Source organism: Nothobranchius furzeri, chromosome 14 (assembly GCF_043380555.1).
Source record: "Nothobranchius furzeri strain GRZ-AD chromosome 14, NfurGRZ-RIMD1, whole genome shotgun sequence".
Taxonomy (NCBI): domain Eukaryota; kingdom Metazoa; phylum Chordata; class Actinopteri; order Cyprinodontiformes; family Nothobranchiidae; genus Nothobranchius; species Nothobranchius furzeri.
Window position 1 is genome coordinate 35,958,666 of NC_091754.1, and position 25,739 is coordinate 35,984,404.

General features: G+C 42.3%; 2 protein-coding genes across 5 annotated transcripts in view; one reads left to right on the top strand and one right to left on the bottom strand.

The window, feature by feature from the left end:
* The window catches only part of armc8 (armadillo repeat containing 8), a 28,312-nt gene extending 7,129 nt beyond the window's left edge, over positions 1 to 21,183 (bottom strand). The window contains exons 1-17 of one of the 2 annotated variants that reach the window (XM_015965779.3): positions 20,931 to 21,183; positions 19,556 to 19,632; positions 15,549 to 15,620; positions 14,187 to 14,329; positions 11,723 to 11,820; positions 10,681 to 10,773; positions 10,383 to 10,463; positions 10,224 to 10,299; positions 10,043 to 10,133; positions 9,898 to 9,958; positions 9,612 to 9,812; positions 8,218 to 8,313; positions 8,051 to 8,133; positions 7,734 to 7,815; positions 7,527 to 7,613; positions 557 to 649; positions 293 to 442 (exon numbers count right to left, since the gene is read on the bottom strand). In XM_015965779.3, coding sequence (XP_015821265.1) covers positions 293 to 442; positions 557 to 649; positions 7,527 to 7,613; positions 7,734 to 7,815; positions 8,051 to 8,133; positions 8,218 to 8,313; positions 9,612 to 9,812; positions 9,898 to 9,958; positions 10,043 to 10,133; positions 10,224 to 10,299; positions 10,383 to 10,463; positions 10,681 to 10,773; positions 11,723 to 11,820; positions 14,187 to 14,329; positions 15,549 to 15,620; positions 19,556 to 19,632; positions 20,931 to 20,975 — 1,629 coding nt within the window. In that variant the 5' untranslated portion in view covers positions 20,976 to 21,183. Of the gene's footprint in view, positions 1 to 292; positions 443 to 556; positions 650 to 7,526; positions 7,614 to 7,733; positions 7,816 to 8,050; positions 8,134 to 8,217; positions 8,314 to 9,611; positions 9,813 to 9,897; positions 9,959 to 10,042; positions 10,134 to 10,223; positions 10,300 to 10,382; positions 10,464 to 10,680; positions 10,774 to 11,722; positions 11,821 to 14,186; positions 14,330 to 15,548; positions 15,621 to 19,555; positions 19,633 to 19,964; positions 20,047 to 20,930 lie in introns of those variants that run through there. The other variant, XM_070544087.1, reaches the window with a different exon arrangement.
* dbr1 (debranching RNA lariats 1) overlaps positions 21,060 to 25,739 on the top strand; it is a 10,180-nt gene continuing 5,500 nt past the window's right edge. The window contains exon 1 of one of the 3 annotated variants that reach the window (XM_015965783.3): positions 21,060 to 21,197. The gene's annotated coding sequence lies outside the window, so the exon portion shown is untranslated. Of the gene's footprint in view, positions 21,198 to 21,455; positions 21,595 to 22,478; positions 22,498 to 25,739 lie in introns of those variants that run through there. The other 2 variants (XM_015965781.3, XM_054746572.2) reach the window with 2 other exon arrangements.

Genomic DNA, 25,739 nt, shown 5'->3' on the forward strand with positions numbered 1-25,739 from the left:
CACCAGTGTTTCCTTTATAGTTCAGGTTCTCCTCAGCCATCTTTGTTCAGGCTACAAACAACTGATTAGTCAAGAAAATAAACAGCTTCTTCTTGGTGCTTCGTGTGTGCGTGTGCGTGTGCGTGTGTGTGTGTGCGTGTGTGCGTGTTTGCGTGTGTGCATGTTTGCATGTGTGTGTGTGTATGTGTATGTGTGTGTGTGTGTGCGTGTGCGTGTGCGTGCGTGCGTGTGTGTGCGTGTGTGTGTGTGTGTGTGTGTGTGTGTGTGTGTGTGCGTGCGTGCGTGTTCTCACCGGGCGTGTTGATAGCAGATTGCGTAGCAAACCTAGCGTCTTCATCAGCACGTTGGTGTCTGGGTCAGATAGCAGACGGAACAGCTGCTCGGTACCCAAACATCGAACGATCTCCACCTTCACCTTCTGATCTGCCTGGAACGCCATGTTCTTAAAACCACAGCAAAAGTTTATTTTGACAAGTTGGAATTGGATCGAGTCCTAAATTCTGTGACTGTTTAGACATCTGAAGGTTACAATCAAACATTCAGTCTTTTTTATTACCATCAAGGCCCAGATCCCATTCACCCTCAGAGCTGGACTGTCACTCTGAGTCAGACTGCATAGTAATTCAATCACCCCTGACTCCAGAATGGGCTGCACACACATCAAACAATTAACACAAATTATGAATCAACTTATGAGAAGAAAGCGTCATCTTTTAATACTTTCATTTGGTTTCACATCCATAAAGTCAACTAGATGAATGCTGGATGATACGGAGGTGTGATTTTCACTAGTGGTTAGGTGAAGCCATCTATTATCAAAATTTTTTACATCAGAATAGCAACAGAAAATATCCAAATGAAAGATACGAACCTGGAAGTGTTGGCATGAAAAGACATAGGTACCCCTGTGAGTAATTAGTGGGTGTGTGTGAGTCAGTTAGGTTCTAGGCTGTTTGATCCAGTGTTAAACTGGTGTTAATGGATTCAAAGTCATGGGGAAAGCAAAGGATCTCAAACAGAAGACAAGACAGGAAAGGATAAAAACCATTTCCAAGCTATCGTGCTATTTTCCACCTACCAGAGCAAAGATGGGCACAACACGTGATAAAATATTACCACTGGTGCATTTGAGATGTCACTTTTTCTGACATAAGTTATGTTTGTGAGCCAACAAGAGTGGGTGAGACCGTGGGCACCAGTAGTGCATGGACCCACAGCTGCAGCGCATGTCTAATCAGCTCCCTTTCCATAAATATATAATGAGCAGCAAAGGAAGGCGAGGACTGGAGATGGTGAAGGAGATGCCTTAACCACATGAGAGAACAAACCCACAGCGTTTTGGAGCATTAACCTATGTGGTAGAGCCATACAATTTGTTTAAAACTTAATACAAGTAATGTGTGCATGGGCAGCACCAGGCGGTAGTTGGGTAACACTTAAACACCCCCCATCCCCCACGTGTGCCAGCCCAGAGAGTAGCATGACCAGGATCAGTCCTGCATTTTTGACAGTCTCCTGTTACGTGTTTAAATCTTGCATAAACTGCGTGGAGAAAGCCGTGGCTGGCATCAAACCAGGAGGCGGGACTTTAACGCAGGTCCGGAGCGTGTGGAGCGCGTGATGTTTGAGTCTTTTCTCCGTGTCACGGTGAACGGTGAAGAGTACGATATGAAACGGTGCAAAGAGTCATAAAACATGTTGGTCAAAAAGCAGGTTTCCCAGTATTTAGACAGGTTCATGCTAAAATCCAAAGGTGCTGGGGTAAGCTAAACCCCGTGAAAGCACATTACAGAGATGCTGAGAGGACTGAATTAAAGCCTCGACTTGGTCTCAGAACTCTGAGAAAAGTCAAGAGTATGGTCATTTTATTCATTGGGATGTTGAAATTAGTGGTAAATTAATAAAAAAATAAACAAATGGATGAGCACCACCTCACCCCTGTCACGTGGACCTCAAGGGATAAACAATCAATCCTGCTCAATGGTCAACTTTTCTCGCGGGGTCACCCATGAGGACAGTGGGAGGGTTAAACATTTGTCTGAGAGCCAGATGCAGCCATCATAAGAGCCACATCTGGCTCATGAGCCATAGGTTCCCAATCCATGCTAAAAGCATTCAGCCTTAGATCACTCACTTGGGTATTTTCTTATGCTTTATAATGAACAGCTTCACCCAACCACCAGCTAAAGAAATCTTTTTGGTTTATCGTTCATTTTCTCTGAAAAATGGCCCATTTGCCAGGGTATGTACACTTTGGAGCACTAACGTATAATTAATAACCCTTAGGGCAGAGCATAATGCATATGCTTGCTTAGTATGAGGATTGCTGTAAATTCACTGACACTAGTCAGTGACTTGATGCAATTTGCTGGGTTCCTTATATAGGAAACATTATTTCTGATTGGCTTAATGAACTGACCTGTATTGGAATGTTTAATATGTGAAGTGCCTTGAGACGACTCTTGTCGTGATTTGGCGCTTTATAAATAAAATTGAATTGAATTGAATAACAATTAGATTTTTTTTATATCAGTCGATAACAAACTGAGTTATCGTGATATATATTTATATATCACGATAACTCCGTTTGTTATCATAACCCACGAGGTTGGAAGATGCAAGACTTTATGGGGGCACGGGTGTTTAGCACTCGTTCTCTTGCTACCTACTCCGCCTTTCCCTGGATCCACTGATTTCCCTCTTCCCTATACATTTTCTCTCTCCATTTCCTAACTTTTTAATCACTTTTTTTAATATTTTTTCTCATTTAAACCACATTTTTAAATCATTTTTCAAAAATCTTTCTGGTAATTAAAAGATTTTGTTCTTGTGAAGGGCCTTGTGATTTTTATCTTGAGAGGCGTTACACAAAACATTGTTTTCTCTTTCCTTTCTTTCTTCTTTCTCATCTGGGATTATAAAGTTTTACATCCTGCAGCTCCAGCAGGCGGCGCTGGCTCAGGAGCTAAAACAGAACAGTGAAACCATAGTAGATGGCGAAAACGGGAGTCGAGGAAATAGCCAGTGTTGCCAGATGTACGATAATTATCGTATTTGTACCATAATTTTGGGCTCTGCACGATGTACGATCAATAGTTTCAAAAATCCTCAAATGTATGATAATTTCACATTGCATCTAGTAACATCGTCTTTTGCTGTGGCTTTCCCAAGTCCATTACATAATTTTAAACTGTTCTGAAGTCAGATTTCACCTCAGTGCTTACAGGTATATGCTATTGTGTCCATTACAAAAACTGACTCTGGATCTGTACAATAAATAGCCCAATCACATCGATAGGGCCTACTCTCGCGAGAAACTGTAAGGTTATATAATGTGGCAGTGGCCCGCCAGTTTTTGCTGTTTGCCCGCAAGCGCACCGAGTTAAGTCTAATCTAGGAGGACAAAGCGATGAGACAATGTCTTCTAATCTTAAAAGAAAAACCAGAGAAGGGACGGATGAAGGTAAAGCAAACAACACCGGACACAAGTTTATCGTCCTGCGTGGGAGTTGGACCCTATTTTCAAAGGATGGCTTGCACCTGTTAAGGGGAACGAAACCAAGGCTTTCTGTTGTTGCTGCAACATCCAGATGGTATCAGAAATCACCGTTCTCTAGAACCATGCAAAGGGAGGAGTGGTGCCGACACACTCTGCACGTTTGTAGGCATTATATTACTGGTTTTAAAGATGTTTATTTAAACAGGGCAATATAAAACACCTTCTTTGTTATATTATATTGGAGTGAGAAGTCGTTTATAGAACGTTGTTATCAAATTTATAATGTACGATAATTTGTACTGAAAAACGATAATTTAGGCCTCTCTGTACGATATTGTGAGATTTTGGATCTGGCAACACTGGGCGTAGCTAAATGGCGGCCATCTTACCTCAGACAACAGGCCCCTCTGCTCTCAGTGGTAGCAGCTGAAAGGTGAGTGATCAGCTTAAACAAAAACACCCTTAACTCGATGAAATATTAACGGATTTACAAGCGGTTTGCCTTGTTACAACCCTTCAGTAGCGGTTTTAGGCACGGGCAGACAGGGCAGTTGCCCGGGGCGGCATTTTTTCATGACACAAAAGGGGCGCACAAGCGCGGAGTAAAAAAAAAAAAAAGGAAATCTGCGCCGCACCGAGGTTTTCTATTATCTGTCATATGACAGTGTCTGGATTGGAAACAGCAAGTTGGCGCCCCCTGCAGCTGCAGGCGCTCCTGCTGACTGAGAACGTTCACGTGCACCGTGTGTCTATGAAGAACAGGAAGGGGAGGGGTGCGGCGGGGGAATTCACCTCTGCGTCTTTCCCAAATGAATGAGCGTGCAGGGGCTGAATCAACTGTATTAACATGGCTAAAGTCAATCACATCTTAACGTTCTTCCATATTTCATTCATAATATCATAAACACAGGCCTATCATTCTTTCAGGTTTCTCTGAATAGTGTGAAATGGCCGAATAAAAAACGGAAAAACAAAAACGATTTTGTGGTCACACCCCCATCAAGGTCAAATTGTTTAGTCCTGACTAAAGGAAACTTACTGAGTCAGGAGCCAAACAGAAGAGATGAACATAAAAAGGCTAAAACCACCAGGAGCCCCATTCAGGGGGAAAAAAAGAAAAAAGAGGAGAAAGATAAAGGTATGTAGCTCTCATGATGCATGTTTTCAATTTTTTGAACCAGTTAACTGGGATTTTAACGGTTAAATGCGGTCACTTCATTGCTAACAGAGCTAATAGGGCTGAAATATTGAAACGAATATTCAAATGGTTCGAAAAAAGTCCTTGAATCATTTTTTACTGATTCAAACTAGGATTTGTTAAATGCTCACTGCAGCCTGTGGCCTGCCTGAACAACAACAAACACATGTTGATCATGTTCACATAATAAATAAAACAACTCTACAAGCAGAAGAAAACACCCCAGTCACCACTAACTATCCTGTTTATTTATTGCAGATGGCTGCACTGATTATTTTTTACATGATTTGTTCTGTAAAAGTTGGCATTTTTGGTACTCTACAGTTTTTTTATGTCAGTTTAAATTACAATTTCAGAGGCAATTCTAAAATATTATGGATCATGATAAAGATCTATTGGAGATCTACCCCAACTTTTGGACTGCTCTGCCAGTCACTGTGGCTCAAGCTGAGAGGAGCTTTTCAAAACTTGATCAAGTCATACCTGAGGTCACCTATGTTTCAGGGACGGCTCACTAACCTGGCTCTGATTAGTATCAATCACTCAGTAGGGGAGCAGATTTCATATGATGACATTATTGATGACGTTGCATCAAGGTTAGGTTTTAATTTTAGTTTGTGTTTTCTGTTCTAAGTGCAATGCTGTAGTGATTATCTTTAGTTTGTTATGTGTGAAATATTTTTGCTATTTAGAATATTTATTATCTATTATGTTCATATATTCTTAATATTTAGTTATTGTTTGTTTTTGTATATTTGATTCTATATATTTTGATACAGTATATAATCTATAGTGCTTTACATTCTGACAACTTCATAGTAATTAATGTAAATATGTGCAACTTAGAAAAATGAATGTTCAATAGTCATTCTAATAAAACATGCCTGTTTGTAGAAAACATGCGTGTGTTCATGCAGGTGGGGTGGGGTGGTGTGGTGGTGGTGGTGGGGGGGCGGTTGGGGGGGGGGGGGGCGCTCAAAGGGGGCCTCGCCCGGGGAGTAATTCGATGTAGAACCGCCACTGCAACCCTTAGAACACATGGGCTTGAGACGACATACTTGCACATGTTGTAAGTAATGCTTTGGCTTTTGAAAGTGGCTTAATTGTGAACCATGTGTCCCGCCTAGGCTATCTGCATGTGATTCAGGTTGAGACCACAATCGATATTTCATGTGGTTCTACAAAACAGCCCAATAGTTGTGTAAATAGCTGTTTGTGGATGTTTTTGTGTTTATTAGCTGTCTAACTTGGCTTAGAGATGGCGAGGCTACAGTGGGTTCACTGCTTAGCTAAACAAAGTTGACTGTTTACCTCAGCGGGAGTCGCTCTTTTTATTTTAAATATATTAATGCTAAATTGAAAGTGATTTTTAAGCGTCTTGGTTTGTTACACAAAACTTATGAGATATATTAAAACTGGACATTTCTGGAGTTGTGTTTGCAGAAATACACTTTTATTAATTGTGAAGCTCGAGGGTCAGCATGGCTGACTTTCGTGCAGCCTACGGACGCTCGAATCGTGGCTGTGACAAACTGAGACAACGTAGGATCACCTTTCATCTGTAACCGTTGCAAAGAAAACCTACAATTGTGCATTATTCAGTCTGTTTATTGTTTTTATGTAAATAAATGATTTGAAACCGTTGTTCCATTGCTGCTGCTACTCCTTTTATACATTATCTGGTTTTATGAATGTTGAAAATCTCCTTCACAAGATAAATCCATTACCCATCCATCTTATTTATTAACCTAAACTATCTTTGGATTATTTCCTAACTTTCAGAAAGCATTTGATAAATGAAAGTCAATAAATAAGAAAACAACAGTTAAGAAATAGTGAAAATACAAAATAATTTGCTGGGTTGATTTTTTTTTTTTGCGGGCATCATGTTTGAAGAAAATCCTTCATGTTTTTGGACTGTGGGAGGAAGCTGGAGTACCCGGAGAGAACCCACACATGCACAGGGAGAACATGCAAACTCCATGCAGTAAGATCCCAGACTGGGAAGCGAACCCAGGACCTTCTTGATGCAAGGCAACAGCTCTAACCACTGCACCACTGCGCAGCCCATATAGATAAATCCATATAATTTAATAGTAGGCTATGTATGCTTTAAGTGACTGTAGCTTACAATTAAATGTGTTATCTATGAAAGATGAAATGCTTTGTGGAGTGAAATAACAGGAATTTCTGGGCCAAACACATCCTATTTCATAGACACATCTCTGGCGTTTATAACAAATCATAGAAAATCGGTTGAAAATTGAGCAAGTTAGAGTTGTTTAAATAGTACATGCACCATACACCCCAATGTCAAGAAAGGGGGCAGCTGTCTGAGGTAAGATGGCCGCTACGTTCCTACGTCGCATCCCATTGGCGAACAGCGGGGACGAGGCATCTAGTGTTTATATACATATCTATGAGTGAAACACCCAGACTCGTGCTTACATTAGTGGCGCAGCTTCTTTGTTTATTGTCTGACTTTAAACAGCTAAAATTCATCTACACGGCTAAACGATGATGTCCTTTATTGTCAGTGATGTCATTTGCGGTGTCCTCCATCTTTTTCTGTCATTTTCAGGCTCACATTTTTCTTTTTAACAGCCATGTTCTGCAGCCACAGGCCAAAGTTACACAAAAAAGAGCTGTTAGCACGTCCGCTGCTGTAGCTTGGCTCAGCACACCTAATGTGAGCGGTAAAGTTTCTATTAACTCGTGTGTTCTCATATGCGTAGCGAGGAAACGTTTTTATAAAACGTTTATCGTCCTGTTGCCCAGCTCTAATGAAGTTTAAGGCTGTCTCACAAGGCGAGCGGTTTGTTAGCGTACCTCTTTGCTGGGTGAGAACTCCAGCAGCAGATTGCACAGTGTTGAGGAAGCCATGACCAGGACTTCATCTGGAGCATTCTGCAGCAGCTACACACAAGAAAAGAGTCATTCTGATTTATAACCAATACAGACCGTGTCATTTTTATAGCGGGACACCTTGCACAATCTGCGGCTGCCAAATAGTTTTTGAGAACAGTATGCACGGACCTTCATGAGGGGTTTCCAGACGGCGTGATCGTGGAAGCTGGTCCTCAGTTGCTGCACTGATCGTGACAGACTGTGAAGACACCTGCGAGAACAAAACCAACATGGGAACAAGCACAGAGGCCTTCATTCTCCAGAGGTTTCCTAAAACTTTACCAAGATGGAAGTTTTGTCAAACCAGAAACAAATCTGAGTTAAACTGAATGCATTATCATTTAAAATGTCTAAAACCATGCATTTTCTTATAAAAATAAAAACTATACTAAGGGCAGAAGGACTGAAGTTTGTCTACATCATCATCCTGTATGAGGAAGCCTCACCTGACCGCGGCTAATCGGACTTTAATGCTGGATTCTGATAGGCCGCTAACAATCCGGTCCATCATGTTCTCCGTCTCTGTGATCTGAGGGAATAGATGGAGAGACCTGGATGGGACCACATTCCCACACAGTTATGCATGGGAGAAAAATTTAAAGTGACATTAGACCTTTTTGCGGATGTCTTCATCGTTGGAGCCGAGGGAGGCGTAGAGTTTGAAAGCAGCTTGTCTCAGCTCGTGAGCATGTTTCAGGTCATAGTCCAACTGCAATAAACAGCAGCAGTTAGAACATTTATGGACCTTTTCCATTAGTCCCTGCTTAGTGCAGCTCAACTCATCCGTTTTAAGACTTCTGTGGTTACCACCTTTGTCAGTGCCTGCTCCAATGTGGTTCAAAGCGTATTGAGCTGGTCCAAAAAGTGACGTCAGCTGGTAGCTCCAGAGTTTCCTGCCTCCCTGCCAGCTTCCTTTTTTAGGTCTCTACGTTTCAGTGACTAAGCAGAACGTTAAACATCACTACTGGTGTTTTTGTGCTGCATACAGATCCCCCCCACAGTGTGTACACATCACTCTGCACTACTTTTGCCAGGTACAGAACACTGACTCTAAGGTCACCGGCCCATATGAAAAGCCCACTAGAGCCAAACTGTGTAGAGCAGTAGTAGAAATGCCCCATTAGTGAGGCCGGTTGGATGTACTGCCATATTCTCTGAAAAGCCTTTGCAGACTGCTTATGATGGAGAAATGAACATTCAATGCACGAGCAACAGATCTGGTTGACATTCCTGCTGTCAGCATGCCAATTGCACACTCCCTCAATGCTTGTGGCATCTGTGGCATTTTGCTGTGAGACAAAACTGCACATTCCAGGGTGGCCTTTTATTGTGGGCAGTATAAGGTACACCTGTGCACTACTCATTATGTCGGACTAGCATCTTGATGTGGCACACCTGTGAGGTGGGATGAATTATCTCAGCAAAGCAGAAGTGCTCACTATCACACATTTAGACTGATTTGTGAGCAATGTTTGAGAGAAATGGTAATATTGTGTATCTGGAATGAATTTTAGATATTTCAGTCCATCTCATGAAAAATCGGAGCAGAAACAAAAGGTGTTGCGTTTATATTTTTGTTGAGTGCATTTATTTTTTACCAGCTACATTAGTTGTTTTTCTTTTTCTTTGTGAATTCAATATTATTTAGCCTTGTTCGAAATAAATTATAACAATATATAGAATAGAGAGAGGGGAAAATCGACCAGTATTAAACACAATTTGTCAAAAACTCATCATGATTAACTGATATGAACACAACCGTCACCCCCTGTTGGCTGATAAAATAGAGCATCTCTGCAGCATCCACTTCTCAGAGTTTCAGTACTTTTATTAATATAAGTTTAAAACTTTTAGGACCATTATAATGAAGGTTTTGAAGCTCCATGAATTACAGAAAAATAACGTGAACCAAAAATAAAGTTTGAAATGCTGAGATATAGCGGAGCTCCTACCTGTCTACCCTTGTCCACCTCCACTGTAATATAAAAAGACTCCACTCAGACCCACCCTTTTGATGTCAGTGATGGCAGAGACAGAGCTAGGGTACTTGAAGTAGTCAGCCAGCATAGACACAAGGTGGTCGGTAGTGCTGGCGATCCTCTGAAGCTCTACGTCCGGCTCCATCAGATAAGCCAGTGTCTCTGCACCCTCCACTCTTTCCTCCAGTAAATGTTCTTTACTGCACATCCGTACGAGGCACGGCAGGGTCTAGATGTAACACAGAATGGGACGAAGGATCACTGCTACTAGCTTTAATAATGAAAAGTGGAATCTGCTTAGAGGGAGGCCCAACCTTTAGTACTATACAGCCGTCATCTGTCCTGATGGCACCTGCTCGACACATGTAGGTCAGACTGGGACAGAAACACTATTTTAGCCAAGATTTGCGAGTAATAACAAAGCTATTGAATTTACAGGAAACTTGTTACCTCACTCACCATTTGGCTGCCGTTAGTTGCATCTCAACAGGCTGATCCCTTTGCATCATTTTAACAAATACCTGAGTGAGCAGCTCACCATCTACCAGCACTGGCACCAGGGAGACAAATCAGAGCTCAAAAGAGAAGACATCAAAGGAAAAGTAAAGGAACAAAAACAGAATAGAGCAGAGGTCCTCACCATTCACCAGCGTCATGGAGACCTGAGTGTTCTCATGGGCTAGAACAGAGAAGCACTTTAATGCCTGCATCCGGACCTGCAGACGGAGGATGGTGTGAGGATTACAGAGCACAGTGTGAGAGGAGAGGTCATGTGACCACACCGGGGAACGTGCCATACCTTATAAGAGGGTGAGATGAGCAGAGGAGCTATATTCTGGATGGCCCCGTGGTTGAAAAGAACCGTCTGGTGCTCTGGAGTCTGAACACAACGAATAAATCATGGTGTGTGTGTGTGTGTGTGCGTGCGTGCGTAAGTGCGTGCGTAAGTGCGTGCGTGCGTGTAAGTGCGTGCGTGTGTAAGTGCGAGTGCGTGTGTGCAAGTGCGTGAGTGAGTGAGTGAGTGAGTGAGCGAGTGAGTGAGTGTGCGTGGTGATCAACTTTATCATGTCAGTGTGAAACCGAATTCCATCAAATACCTTACAACAGTGGGAGAAGATCTGTGTGATGTACTCCTGGGTTCTCTGAGAACTCCCCAATAGAGACATTAGACGAGGAATCACAGCGGGATCCTTAAACAGAACAAACCATCTGCTCAACAGTTCAGCTGTTTATTGAAAAAAATTTTAACTAATGCATACGATCACAGGAGCATGAGATGTAAGCAATAGCAGTTTACAGTAAAACACTGAGACAGTAGGATGTGTGTGTGATGCTTTAGCAGTTTACTAAAGGCAGGTGGTGATGTCCAGTCACACGTGACACCACCACACAGCGTTTCCCTCCGAGCCCAGCTGTGCAACTGCTGACAGATATAAGAAAGTGGACCCCGATCCATGGTGCAACACCTGGGGCCTCATTCAAACAACGTTCGCAGAAATATTCTTAAATTCCTTCCTGTGCACAAACTTTAGAATGTTCGTACGAACGTTCAAAATCCTGATTTACTAGACATTTTCTGCCTTGGTTTCCACCTTTTCAGTTTTGGTCAAGAATTTTAATTTCTGTGCATCCCTAACCATCAGCATTAGCAACTCCACCACACAGCAGAACTCCTCCAGGCTTGTGTTGTTTGTGGAGATAAAACATCAGCGTTGCAGAGCAAACCAAGTCAGTGGCAGAGTTGGGTTGCTGGTATCCAATCAGAGGAGGGATGTCCAAATATCAGGCAATAAGAGTCCAAATCCTGTTGTCTGAAGCTCAACTCTGCTCTGGCTCATTTCTACTTCCTGAAACTGGCCCACCAGAGCTTTGTTTCCCCAGAGTATGACTTACAAGGCACTCACTCCTACTAGAGCCCGCTGCAAATGAGTGAACCACGCCTTTCAACAGAGGAACGAGTGGTGTGTGTGTGTGTGTGTGTGTGTGTGTGTGTGTGTGTGTGTGTGTGTGTGTGTGTGTGTGTGTGTGTGTGTGTGTGTGTGTGTGTGCATGCGTACGTGCGTGCGTGCGTGCATACAGGAACTCTGTCTGCAGCTGTAAATCAGCACCAACAACACAGAGTATAATTCAGAAACTTACTGTATACAGCAGCTGCACAGGAGTAACGGGGCTGATGAAGACCGTCCTGAGACATCGAAGGCAGGCTTCAATGAAGATCAGGTCCTGGCACAAGAGACCTGCAGAAGACAGCCCACTTAGCCCAGTGGATTTCCATGATTAGCTGTTGTTTAAAACATAGTTTCTTTAGGAAGAAGCAACAATAAAAATATGTTTTAGATCATTTATATTTGGAAGGATGCTGGGGCTGCTGCAAGCTTGGAGCAGGTGAAAATGCTTGTAAACAAGAAGGCACAATACAGACCTAGTTTGCTTCCAAGGAGAAAAACAGCCTCTGTAAAAACTGCCGGGTGACAAAGTCTTTTCTGCGTTAATATTGCATTAAAGCAAATTTACCTTACCACCACTAATTTTATTCATCTGCACACAGGCTTCCAAACATCATATGAGAATTTTTGTGTTTCATTGTTAAGAAATTGAATCATAACACACATGAAAGGTCTTTAATACATTTTCCACATTAAATGTTGTTTAAGTTGCCTTCTATGCTTTTTATGTCTTTATCCAGCTAAAATGTATCTGGTATATGAGGATGTTCAAAACTAATATCATTACTGCCTCGGATTACACGGTGACATAGATCTGAGGCCATATCATCTGTCCCTAACAAACACCTGTTTTGTTTATGCTGAAAAAGATTTAAATGTTTGGGTTTGAACGTTTGATCAGAGTGAGACTTCTCCAACACAATCCATCTTTGTTGCATCATGCATGTATGAGGCCATGGTTCTCGACTGGAAAAGGGTGGCTTGCCAACTCCGGGTCGGGGGAGAGGTCCTACCTCAAGGGGAGGAGTTAAAGTATCTCGGGGTCTTGTTCACGAGTGAGGGTAGGAGGGATCGGGAGATCGACAGGCGGATTGGTTCGGCGTCTGCAGTGATGCGGACGCTGAGCCGATCTGTCGTGGTGAAGAGGGAGCTGAGCCAGAAAGCCAGGCTCTCGATTTACCGGTCGATCTACGTCCCAATCCTCACCTATGGTCATGAGCTTTGGGTAATGACTGAAAGAACGAGATCGCGGATACAAGCTGCCGAAATGAGTTTCTCCGTTGGGTGGCCAGGCTCAGCCTTAGAGATCAAGTGAGGAGCTCGGACATTCGGGAGGGACTCGGAGTAGAACCGCTGCTCCTCCGGATCGAAAGGAGTCAGTTGAGGTGGTTTGGGCATCTGGTCAGGATGCCTCCTGGACGCCTCCCTGGGGAGGTGTTTCGGGCATGTCCTGCCGGTAGGAGGCCCCCGGGTCGACCCAGGACACGTTGGAGAGGTTACATCTTCAATCTGGTCCGGGAACGCCTTGGGGTCCTGCTGGAGGAGCTGGTGGAGGTGGCCGGGGAGAGGACGATCTGGAGCTTCCTAGTTGGGATGCTGCCCCCGCGACCCGGACCCGGATAAGCGGAGGAAGACGACGACAATGATCATGCATGCAACAACGTAACCAAGCGAGTGCTCTTACTAACGGTTCTGTCATGTATTTGTGAACAAGTGCTTCTGCAGAAAAACTACAAAACAGCACAGAGAGATGTTAATGTGCCTTACATATCATCATGTTTACAAAGCACTTAGGTTAGGTTGATAAAATGTAACATGTGTTTAAGCATTAAGACATGTGTGGTCATTTATTTACTCCGTTTTCTGTACGTTTCAGTTATGAAATACAATAATCTCATGTCAAGATCTTCATTAAAATCAAGAAAAGCAAGTTTGTGTGGGGATCTTTTCATTTCACTCACTGGCTGTCTAATGCACACACTGTTATGACCACGGTCATAAGGAACATTAATTCTTTTATTTTTATACTATTCTTTTTTTCTAGTGTCATTTTGAGTGTGCAGGTGCCCTCCTAGGATTGGTGGATGGTGGCCAGGGGACGTTTGGATTGGAAGATCAGCTGGAGCAAAGCTGTTAAAAGGAGCCTGATGAGATGCAGCTGGGTTCTTCATTCTCCACTCATTCCAATCAGCCACCACTTGATGCTCTGTGTTTGTGTAATGCCCTTGTGCTTTTGTGACTGTTACCTGCCATTTGAGGATTCTGTAGGGATGAACCGCCTTTTTTCTTTGCATTCCTGTTTTCTCCTGTTTTGGATAGTCAGGGAGGTAAGTTTGGTTGTCAATTATTTCCTTTAAGTTTGTAGGGCAGTTGTCATTCTGAAGTTAGAGGTGTTTTGTTTATCGTTTTAGGCATTGGTTCACCCTGAGTTATTCATCCTCCCTCGTCCTTAGTTCATCGCCTTGACCTTGTGAATAAATTATTGTACTCGGAATTCTGGTGTGGTGGTTTGGAATTAGTGGAAGATGGAACCATTTTAATGTTACAACCTGGCCCTCCTAGACGGGTTGTAACAACACGCACACACACGCCATTAGCTGGCTGTGTGCGTGTGTGTGTGCATATTCATGTGTGTGTGTGTGTGCGTGTGATCCAACCTTGAAGAAGGGTGGGGATGATGTGACAGTCCACCAGGGACTTGATGTTGTTTTCTGTGCCCATGGCGAGACTCCCCAGCACCACGGCACACTCCGACCTGAGCCGCAGGCTGGAGGAGCTCTGCTGCAGCAGGTAAAGTAACCTGGAAGTAACACATTAACACAAGCTGAAGAACGTTGGTCAGACAGAGTCAGCTGTGTGCAGGGAGTGGATTGGAAAGGAAGAAAAGTGGACAAGGCTTATGAAACTATGACAGATGAACAGTAAACCCGGGCGGACACTGTGCGACTTTTTCACTCGTGGCACTCAGCTTCAGCTCAAACTGTACGACTTCCTCGCAGGGCAGATCTCACGAGTCATGTGCTCACACTGTACGACCCAGTTCTCGGCTGCGACCTGACTGCTCACACTGTACGTCTGGTAGCAACACGTCGGCCCTAAAAATATGCTAAAAATAGCCGTTTTTACTCAACACGTCAGACTCTTTTGTCTTGTCTTGCCTGTTGTCCTTCAGGAGTGCTGCAGAAGGACACACAGGGATTTATGGGGTTGGATGAGGAAAATGAAATAAAGAAAGTAAATCTGTGTTTTGTGATCAGTTTAATTTGACATGAACACGACAAACACGCTTTCTTGACAATCTTTGTGAGTAGAAAAACATGTAGAAATAAAAACGAACAACGTGTGTTATTAGGGAAATAGCGAGCGGTGTTGATGCAGGATTGAGCATGCGCCGTGAGCGGTTCTGGTACTTTTTGGGTCGCAGCCACTCGCAGCGCCGCTTCAACAGTGCGATACCCTCACGAGGGACGAGCAAAATATCAAACACGCCAGAAGTCCATGCGAGCTCACGATTGTTGATCGGTAGCTGGTCACGTGGTGTTAATCGCCTCTCGTAACCCCCTGTACACTACACCACGCTAGGCGCAAAACTCACCCCAATCTCGTGGATTCTCGCACGACTGGTAAATCAGCTCAAAAAAGTGAAAAAGTCACACAGTTTACACCCGGCTTTACTGAAAGAACAGATCAAAAGCAGCAAACATCCAAAGGAAGATTTTAAAATATTCTCCAGGGCTTGTAAACGGGAAAAAGGTGAAAACTGAGCTCAGAAAAGGCCAAATGCATCATGTGTGTTCTGGTGCAAATTCTCCCTAAAATATCAATTAATCCCAATTTCTCTGCTGTCATGTTTATGTCAGTCCAGCTGAACACACCACTTAAAGGTACATTAAGTAAGAATGGCATGAACCCAAACATGACTGAGACCGTTTTGTGATCATTTCTCTAGAACATTCTGATTTACGCATCAAAAGCAAGACTGGGGAGACATGGCAGAAGTTAAATATGTGCAGACATACCTTGGCACAGCTCCAAGAACAATCAGGTTGGCCTTCTGTTTGTTGTTTCCTATAACTGCATTCTTCATATCACTGAAGTAACACACAAACACACTCAGTTTAGACATGTTAAGTGTAACCATGCTGCAATGCAAGACCAAACATCAGTATGAACGTTTCTGAACGCAGATGCCTGCAGCTTATCATGGCTCAATAAATAAACATGGTTTCTCTTCAGAGCATGTGGTAAGCCAATATCAATAATATAACAGAGATCTTCAGCAGAAAACAAGATGCAGCCTTCAAGCTGTGCAGCTTCTGTTGCTGATCAGGGAGATATCAGATAGCAGCTGAATGAATGTGGTGGAAAAATAAAACTGTAGCACGTAACAGAGTTGGTGAAGCACGTAGCGAGTGGAGCGGTGTGAGCCGTAACCAGAGCTAGTCTCCTCAGAGGATAAAAATAACAATGCTAGGTCATCTCAGAAATAGTGGGCAGAATAAAACAGGAAAAAGGGCTTGAGCGTGTAAAGATGAAGACCATGCCCCGACAGGACCGCCTCCATCAGTGGTGCTTTAGCTGAATATTAACAGAGCATGCAATAAAACTCAGAAACAATATATGGAATTTATTCAACCAGAACCGTTTGGATTTATGAACGCAAAAAAGTTCCCACGCCACATTTCTATCAATCAATGTCAGGTTCCTAATGAGAGTTTATTCAGCCACTCAGTCGGTGTCTGATCTGCACAGTGAAACAAATATTTCTTCCACCGCAGCCCGGGCTTCAGTTACCCACATGGCAGAGTCCAGGTAATGCAGGAGCTCAGATGGAAGAAAGTCAGAAATCAGGCTGAAAGTTGATCGTTGTCATCAATAACCCACCAGGTCAAACCTAACAAGCAGACTGCCTTTGTTATAATGGAATGCCATACATTATTATTCAAGATGAAAGACACTTTTCAGTATCAAGTTGCAAATTTTTGTTTTAGGAAGAGGAAGAGGAAGAAAAGATCTTTTCTATAGCGCCTCTCAAGATAAAAATCACGAGGCGCTTCACAAAAACAGAAAAATGTAAAAATATAAAAAAGAATTTAGAAAATGGTTAAAAATATATTTTAATTGAGCAAAAAATAGACAATTGTGATTAAATATGTAAGGAAAGAGAGAGAGTGAACAGGAAAGAGGGAAATCAGTGGATCCTGAGGAAGGTGGAATAGTTGGGGAGAGCAGAACAAGGAGAGGGTGATGAAGGTCACACAAAAGCCTGAACAGGTGAGTTTAAAGGAGACCACTGAGTCCACTGATCTCAGGCTCAGGGGGAGAGAGGTCCAGAGTCTGGGGGCCAGAGCAGCAAATCATCTGTCACCTTTGGTCTTTAGCCTGGTGCTGCACAACCAGTAGACTTTGATCACTGGACCTCAGGGACCTGCTGGGGGTGTAGGGACTAAGAAGATCACCAATGTAAGATGGTGCTTGTCCATGTAAGGCCCTATAGACCAGAACCAGGATCTTGAAATGAACCCTGAAGTTGACTGGCAGCCAATGAAGCTGGAGGAGAAGCGGGGTGATGTGGGTGTGTTTGGAGGACTTGGTCAGAAGCCGAGGAGGAGGAGGAGGAGGAGGAGAAGGAGAAGAAGAAGAAGAAGAAGAAGAAACGATATTTTCTACAGCACCTCTCAAGATAAAAATCATGAGGCACTTCACAAAAACAAAACATTTTAAATTTACAAAATGTATTTAAAACATAATTAAAAATATGTTTAATAAGCAAAAATGGACAATTGTGATTTTTAAAAAATGTAAAGAAAGAGAGAGAGTAAAAAGGAGAGAGGGAAATCGGTGGATTGTGAGGAAGGTGGAATAGATAGGGAGAGCAGAAGAAGAAGAGTGGTGAAGAAGGTAAAAAAAGGAAAAGACTGAAAATGAGAAACATTCAGTATTTCCCGTGTTTCCACACGTGTGGATTCTAAACACTCTGGTCTGTAATCAGCTCCAGGTTATGCAGTGTGTGTTTTCATTCATAGATGATGAATACGATCCTGCTCTGATCTCTGGCTGAGGAACTACTCTCAAATGTAGACTTTGGTTTTGTGAGTACTGAAGCTGAATGTTTAGAGTTTTCACACAAGCACGCCTATGCAACTCAGTCACCCATCGGGTTTCCAAAAGAACAAGAACCAAATGGAAAAAGTTTAACGGTTTCTAAGTCAACCAGACCTTTAAACAATATTTAGAGCAAAAACCTGGGAACATACAACACATTCAGCTATGGCTGGGTAAACACCATGAAGCTACCTCGTCACAGACCTGAATCTCATCCAGAATATTTGAAAGAAAACATAATGGTCGGGTCGTACCAAAGACTTTAAGATCGTAACCAACTCCTCCCTGCTTCACACTCAGCTTTAAAGGGTTGGACTGGGGGTAAACCACCAAATGTTTCCCGAGCGCAGTCACCGCTCCCCATGGCGATGGGTCAAATATGGAGATGTCCTTTTAACGGTGTGTGATGATGACTAGTGGGACTTTTACTTTAATAACAAAAATGCTGCCACAAAGACCTGGATATATCTCACAAGAAGAGTCAATCAGAGCATACAGAGAACTTGTTTGTAATGAGAAGTTGTGAAAATCATTTAAACGATAAAACATTCTAACCAGGAACTTTATATGGTGTACAGAAAGTAGCTAAGGGTCCTCTGAAATGTAGCTAGGTTCATCACTAGGTGTTAGAAACAGCGACAAAGGCACTACCTCTCTCTCTGCTGCTAAAGCTACGGATAGCAAATGCTACGGGCTAAGCCTGAGCGTGAACGCGCATGAAGCAGCCTGCTCGACCCGAGCAACTCTCTTTTTCTGTGACTTTACAGAAAAAAAGGCAATCACAGTAAAAATGCCAGGGCTCATTCTACAGGACCAGGGCATTGCAGGAGAATGTATGAAGAAGAACTTTATTATTTCTATACATGTTTTGGCTGTCAAACTTCCTTATAGTCCCTTTAAAGAGCAAGTCACCCCCTACAAGAAACTTACTCCACTCCCACTTCATGTTTGAAATATGCAACAAATGCTGTTGCCTGGCAGACTGAGAAAACGGAGCCGCTAACACACACACACACACACACACACACACAGAGAGGCTTACAACAGCATTGTGACATCATGATGTATCAGCTAACGTCATACGGTACCTCTTAGCCAATAGTGGTGGCGGATTTTAATTCAAATGTAGTGCAGAGTTTTTACCTGATGACGGGTAATAACTTTAGTTAGATAGATCTCATGTTGTCCTGGCTTTTCCTATTTTCATGTGTCCTTTATTTTTGCTTTACAATTTCCATAAAATAATTTATCAAAAAATAAAAATAGCTGCTTATGTCTTTGTCTCGCATAAGCTGTCAATGTGGCGGCTCTATTGTTTACGTGGTAACGTTTTACCGAGGGTAACATGCTAAGCAACCAACTTTCCAGCTCACGCACGCTCCCCCTCTGTTCATACGGCGTGTGAAATAGCGGCTGGAACAGCTTTTGGAAGAACATCCTCAGTGAAACAAGCATGAGAAATGAAGCTGCTTCAGGCGGCGAGGGGAAAGCTGATGAAAACCGGTCAGTAGGAAGCGGCAGAGACTCTGACAACGCAGAAGACGATCTGGGACCCCTCACCCCCACCCACGGAGAAGATCTGTGTCGGTCACCCAGCGAACAATAGAGAGACTTCTTTTCAAAGTTTGGATTAAAATTAGATTTTTATTAGATGAACATGAATACATGCGCTGTTCTCAAATGTTAAATTGTATATGATCAATGCAACACTACGGATTTTCCCTTACAACTTTTCATTTCTCTTTTTCGGTGTAGTTTACCGGAACCACAATAACGTATGTGTCAACCCAAACACACTGAGGAAGAATGTTAGTATTCTTATTTTAACCAACTCCTCCACATTCAAACAGAGACTTGAGGGCTCTCTAGTAAGTACATTTATAAATATTTGGTCTTATTTGTACAAAACGGTTAGTCTTACATGACTCCCTGCAGCACTTTCAGTGGGTCGGGGTCGAATAGTCTGTCAACATAATGGCGGCTGGTGGCAGTAACTTCCTGTGTAAACAAATAAAGAACATTACTTAATAAAATTGAAAGACAGGTGTACATTTTCAAGCTTTAATAGATATGGTAAACATGTAAGAATACATTTTACTACAACAGAAAACAAAGAGAAAAGCTTACAGCCTTTAGTTAATAGAAGCAAATCTGAACATTTAGCAGCAGAAATAGATAAATTACTTCTTGGAAAAGTCAAAAGTAATCATTAGTATCTAACCCATTAAACTTTAGTAAAGTTTAATTTAAATGTATTAGGACTGATTTCATTACTGAAATAAGAAACTTTTTCTCATGAGTTATTCTAATTCCAGATCACTGATACGTACAGAGGTTTCCATGGAGGACGCTCTCAGTGCTAGCTAGTAGAGGGTGCATGTAGCTTTGCTCATACCACTGACAGCTTTAACCAGAACTTTCCACATGATGACTCCCAGTGAACGTGGGCCAGCTGACAGCACACTGATACCACTGGCTTCTGGTGCCAACACACTCCTGACAAGGTGCTCAGCATGTACCAAGACTGCATGAACCTAGCTTTACGTAGTTGTTTACAACTTTATTACAAGCTGCATACGATTAAAAAAAATACTACCGCAAAAAATTGGGACTACGTGGTGTCTTAAATTGTCTAAATAAAGAGCATTAGCTGGGTTACAGCCAACAGTCCTTGGCACTCATGCAAATAACTTATCTTATTGAAAACAAAACTTCAAGTTGGTTTTACTCCTCCAAGTATGTAGCTATGCTAGCTAAAGCTAATGCTTTGGACTGCTAGGTTTATTCAACATCAGCACTAACTTTGCTAATTAGCAGGAACTGACATTAGTTATAAGCCAGCAATGGCTAATGATTTTAAATAAATAAATAACTTGTGTCAATATGTTTCCGGGCGCTTCACGGTTTATTTAGATACGGTTGAACTATCCAGTCACTTTGCAGCTAGATGCTAACTCATTCCAGGTGACACTGACAGCTCCTTGAAGTGCTTCATTTGATTTTTCGTAAACACCGCCAGAGCAAGCGGCGATAAGCTACGAGTACCTTTTGAAATGTTTCCAAATGTTCCCGCCCGCCCGCGCTAGCTAGGACAACAAATCGTTCTCATCATCAGCAACGTAGTGAACCGCTTCCCGTACATGCCGCTGAGTCTTTAATTTAGCCTGCAGGCTAAAGTAATACCTCTGCTCACCAAGGGTTTACAGGCCATAGCTTTATATGACCATTGTGTTTAACGCTCGAGGTTGGAATTGTTCTACAAGTTGTCGTTTGAAATTGAAAAGAGCCACACTCACAGACAGCACACTGATGCGGAGAGGGGCCTCCAACAAGCACGCCATCTCTCTTCCTCCAAACGGGCGCCCCAATCGGCGCAGCACTTCGCAGACACTCCGCCCCCCAGAGCAGCTGCGACCGACCTCTAAAAGTAACTGCAGTGTTCCCACGAAACTCCTCCTTGTGCGATTTTCCCCCTAAGTAACACTCGTTTTGTTTTCTGTGGACTTGCCAGCGTTAGAGGTAAAACAAAACTCAGCACAAGTTATGGAGCCGACTGACAGACGGTGGGTTTATCAGTTAAGTAAATGCTGTTTTGTGACGTAAGAGTTATCCTTTTTCGGTAGATTCGACACTTTACCTTTTCGAATTCCGCATCAGATTATAACATTGGATTTAGCAATATAAATTTGTTTATTTGTATTTGTTTGCTTGATTTTAATCATTAATAATTATTAACTTAATAAATGAATAAGGGTACAATGTTTTATAATGGAATCTGCTTCCGTTAAATAAAAACATCGGTCAAGTATTGCGCACGCGCAAATCATGCTAAAAGCGACGTGGGAAATTTGTTCATTGCTATCAACAGATTTGTAGCTAAAATGTGTTTTTAGAAGAATTTTGCTTTTCTATTAATCATCAGCGGTGACAGGCACGGTGGTCGTTTAGATATTCATTCTTGTAAGTACTTCGTTTTATTTGCTTTACTGTTTTATGGGTCGTTTCTGCTACCTTCGGTGACTTAATGCTAGCTTCTCCGCGCTGGTTACTGTTATTCATTTGTTTACTAGTATCTAGTAATTATGTTTTAGTATTTGGATGGGCTTTTTCAAATAGTTATATTAAAATGTGTGACAATAAAACAGGAAAATTCAATATTCGTGTTTTAAAAGTATAAGTAGTCATTATTTCATGTTCAATTCAATTAAAAAATACTTAATTAATCCCAGAGGGAAATTCATTGCTGTAGTAGCTCAGAATAATAATAATAATCAAGTCATCAAAGAGTTATTGTATATTACAATGGCTGTTGGCAGGAAGGATCTCCAGTAGCGGTCAGTGTTGCAGCCAAACTGAAGAAGCCTCTGACTGAAGACACTCTTCCGTTGTCAGACAATCTTGTGAAGAGAATGCTCAGGGCTGTCCATAATTTTCTTGATTCTCTGGAGAATCCTTCTTTGCATTATCTCCTCCAGTGGTCGTCCCCAGAACAGAACCAGCCTTTGTTATTAGGCTGTTGAGCCTTTTCAGGTCCCTGCTTCTGATTTTCACAGTTATTTTCACAACTAGTATTTGGCCTGACCAGCCTGTATTTTGTTTCTTGTCATTTATTTTAAAAAGAAAAGTAGGAGGGACTAATAGAGCAGGGGTCACCAACTCCTGTCCTCGAGGGCTACCATCCTGCACATGTTGGCTGTTTCTTTGCTCCTGCACACCTGGTTCAAATGAATGAGTAATTAACAGGCCTGTGTAGAGTTATGGAGATGATTAAATTACTCAATTTAGGTGTGGTAGAGCAGGAAACACAGAAACCTAGCAGGATGGTAGCCCTCGAGGACTGGAGTTGGTGACACCAGCCCTAGAGTGAGCACAAGGAGCACCCGTTGGTTGTAGAGACTGATTGATTGATGGGAGAGGAATGAACGAGCGCTGTGTGAGGATTGTCCTGACATGCCGTTGGGGATTTTTTTAGCTAGGTAGACCAAGAAAAATAATAATCTTGTCAGAATTGAACTGTGACCCGACTACAACCCACAGCCTCCAACTCTGAGGATCTGTTAATATTTGAAGGTTACAGACTGGTGGCAGTGGTGGGATTCAAACCCACACCATCGAAATGACTGGAGGCTCTTGACAGCCTCTCTGGACCCTGTTGCTTCATCACGATAGACATGTCGAGCAGATGGAACTGGAATTCCATGATGAGGAGAAACCTGCGTTTTGCAGTGGTAGTGGGCTTTATCAATTCAAGGTTATGTCCATCATGGGACTGACCAATGCTCCCCCTACCTTCCGGAATTTAATGGAGCTAGTTCGTCATGGTTTTCATTGAAAAGCTTGTTTTATATACTTGGACAATGTATTAGTCCTCATCCGGACCTTCTCAGACCACTTGAAAAGCCTCGCTGAGGTTTTTGGCAAGTTTCGTTCAGCCGGTCTAAAACTGAAAGCTAGAAGGTGTCATCTAGCTTGGCCATGTAGTCTTCGGTGACGGACTTCAGTCGGCAGGGTTTCCCTTACATAGACGTAGCCGCCACAGCTGAAATCCCACGGCCACGCCTACAAGATCCCAAGTTTTATTTTATTTTATTTATTTATTTTGCGCTGTTTCCCGAAGAAGCAGCAGGAACTACTATGTTGTCGCTTATGATCACAGCCGGCGGGCAGCAAGGAGGAGCAGGCAGGGCAAGGTGAAGTTACAGCATAAGTTACTGAGTTTAAAATTAGAAAGGTAGCAGTGGATTTAATGCTTTTTGGTTTACATGTTTCAGTAGCATTAAGATAAACAAGTGTTGACGATCTTGCCAGGTTTCCTCCCCCCACCAGGCTAAGCATCACTTATTCATGTAAAAAAAAAATTTTTTTTCATGTCTGACTTTAACCGCATCTAATGCTGTATTACGGCGTGAGCGCAACAGCGACAACTTAAGAACGATGTGTGAGAAGCCTGAGAGGTCGGGTGTTTTCATCTGAACCTTAAAACCTCCAGCAGGCTACGCTGCACTATTGATGTGTTAGCGTGCAGCACTAACAACTTAGCGACGTGACATGTCTCGGAGAAAGCGTAAAAACACGTTGGACGCTTCTTCTGAAGCGGGAAAATAACACCTTTTCTTAAGCAGAGCACGACGTCGCCTCGGCTGGTTCACCCTCTGCCGAGCCGGACTGAGCTTGATAACATTGACCCAGCACAGCCACTGGGTCGTTGGAGCTGCCTGATGGAAAACCAGCGGGTTTCATCAGACTCGTAAAGTTTCTTGTTTTTGCTGGGGACCCCCTGTATTTTACCGCTCCCTCCTGCAGTCTTCCCCTATTAAAATTTTAAATGATTCTGTAAATTCCGTGTATCAATAGAAAAAATCTCTGCCTCTGCCAGCTGCAGTAAATGTAGTCTCCAAATAATAAATAAGAGGTGCATTCATATGTGTATCTCCTTCGATCCGCATTAGTGATATTCTCAGCACCAGAACAGTGAAGCAAAGAAACAGATTCCTGGGTTTGTTAGTAATTTTATTTATTAGGTGCATCTAACCTGTTCTATTTTTCTCTGAAATGAGATCAAATCAGTGCTTCTATGGGTTGTTATTTAGAGACGTGTCATAATTTCTCCCCAATTTGTCAAATTAATTTTGATGGTTAGCAAACACCTGAGTTAGCATTGTTCTGCTCTTTCTGCTGATTCTGCTTTTCCCGGGATCCACTGATTGCCTTTTCTTGTTCATTTTCGTTTTCCCTTTCCTCACATTTTTGCTTTTCTCATTTTTATGATTTTTTGGTAATTTCTTTTTATTTCTTTGTTTTTGATTATTTTTCTTCCAGAGTTAAGTTTTTGTTCATCGCACGTAATATCATCATTGCAATATTAATCACTGTTATCTTATATCGCAGGTTTTCCTAATATCGTGCAGTCCCAGTAGAGGGCATGTTATTGCCTATGCTAGCTACACTTTTCACCTCTTCTGAGAGGAAGTTGTCTGCTAGTGATGAGAACTCCGGCTCTTTTAAGAGAACCGGTTCTTACGGCTCGGCTCACTAAAATGACCAGCTCTTTCAGTTCTCAAACGGCTCCTCATATTTTTTTGTTTTTTAAAATAATTTATCACCAGAAATTATGCATCAACATCCACCTTTATTTGTTTACAAGAGAGAACCAAATTGAGTTGTGGAAGCTGGCATCCAGCCCCCACCTAAACAGTTAACTCTTGCCCCTCTGCGGTTTGGAAATCACCCCTGTGGAAACTGTGCTCAGTGTCACAATACTGTGAAAACTCCTGAGTTCTGACATCCAAGAACAAGAAAAAGAGTCTTTGTTTAAGGGCATTATGACGTGTAATTCTAAAAACTTAATTTATTTGTTAAAATGCCCCTGTGATAAAGTTTATATTGGCAAAACTACAAGACCACTTAAACAAAGGATCAGTGAACATAAGAGTTCAATCAGACGAAAGGATTTGAACTATCCAGCACGTCTTCACTTAGACTCCAGGGGATTAAATGTGTTTCATTACACAGGTGAGGCAACATCGATTAAAAAAAACTTTGTCAAAGGGAACTATTCTGGATCTACACTTTAAATACACTTCAACCATTTGGTCTTAATTAGGGCCCAACTGATATATCGGTCGATAAAATCGGCCAGTCGATATTGGGGTCATTGACAGTATCGGCTATCAGCCAAAAAGACGGCCGATATTGCACTACCTATCCAGCAGATGGCGCCAGCTTTATGAACTCATGTTGTGTGGCTCCACTCCTTTGAACTTTGAACACAAATTATTGTTTTGAAACTTTTTTTTTATTTATTATTTATGTTTCTTATGTGCAATTATTTCCTGTCCAGGGTGAATAAGTTCACCAAGTTAGCTTCCACAGAGTGTTACTTTGTTACGAAGCACAAGTATTACATTTTATTTATTGCTGCATTTTTATTATTTTAATATTCTTATAGGGATCTTCTGTCCCTAAACTTGTGTGTGTTGTTAGATTCCCTCTCTATCATTACCCAATTTTATATCGTTTCTACCTTATATCGTTTATTTTGCCCACCCCTAACTGCTAGCTAACAGAGACCTAATAAATCACCTCGGAAGAGCAAAAGTGTCTGT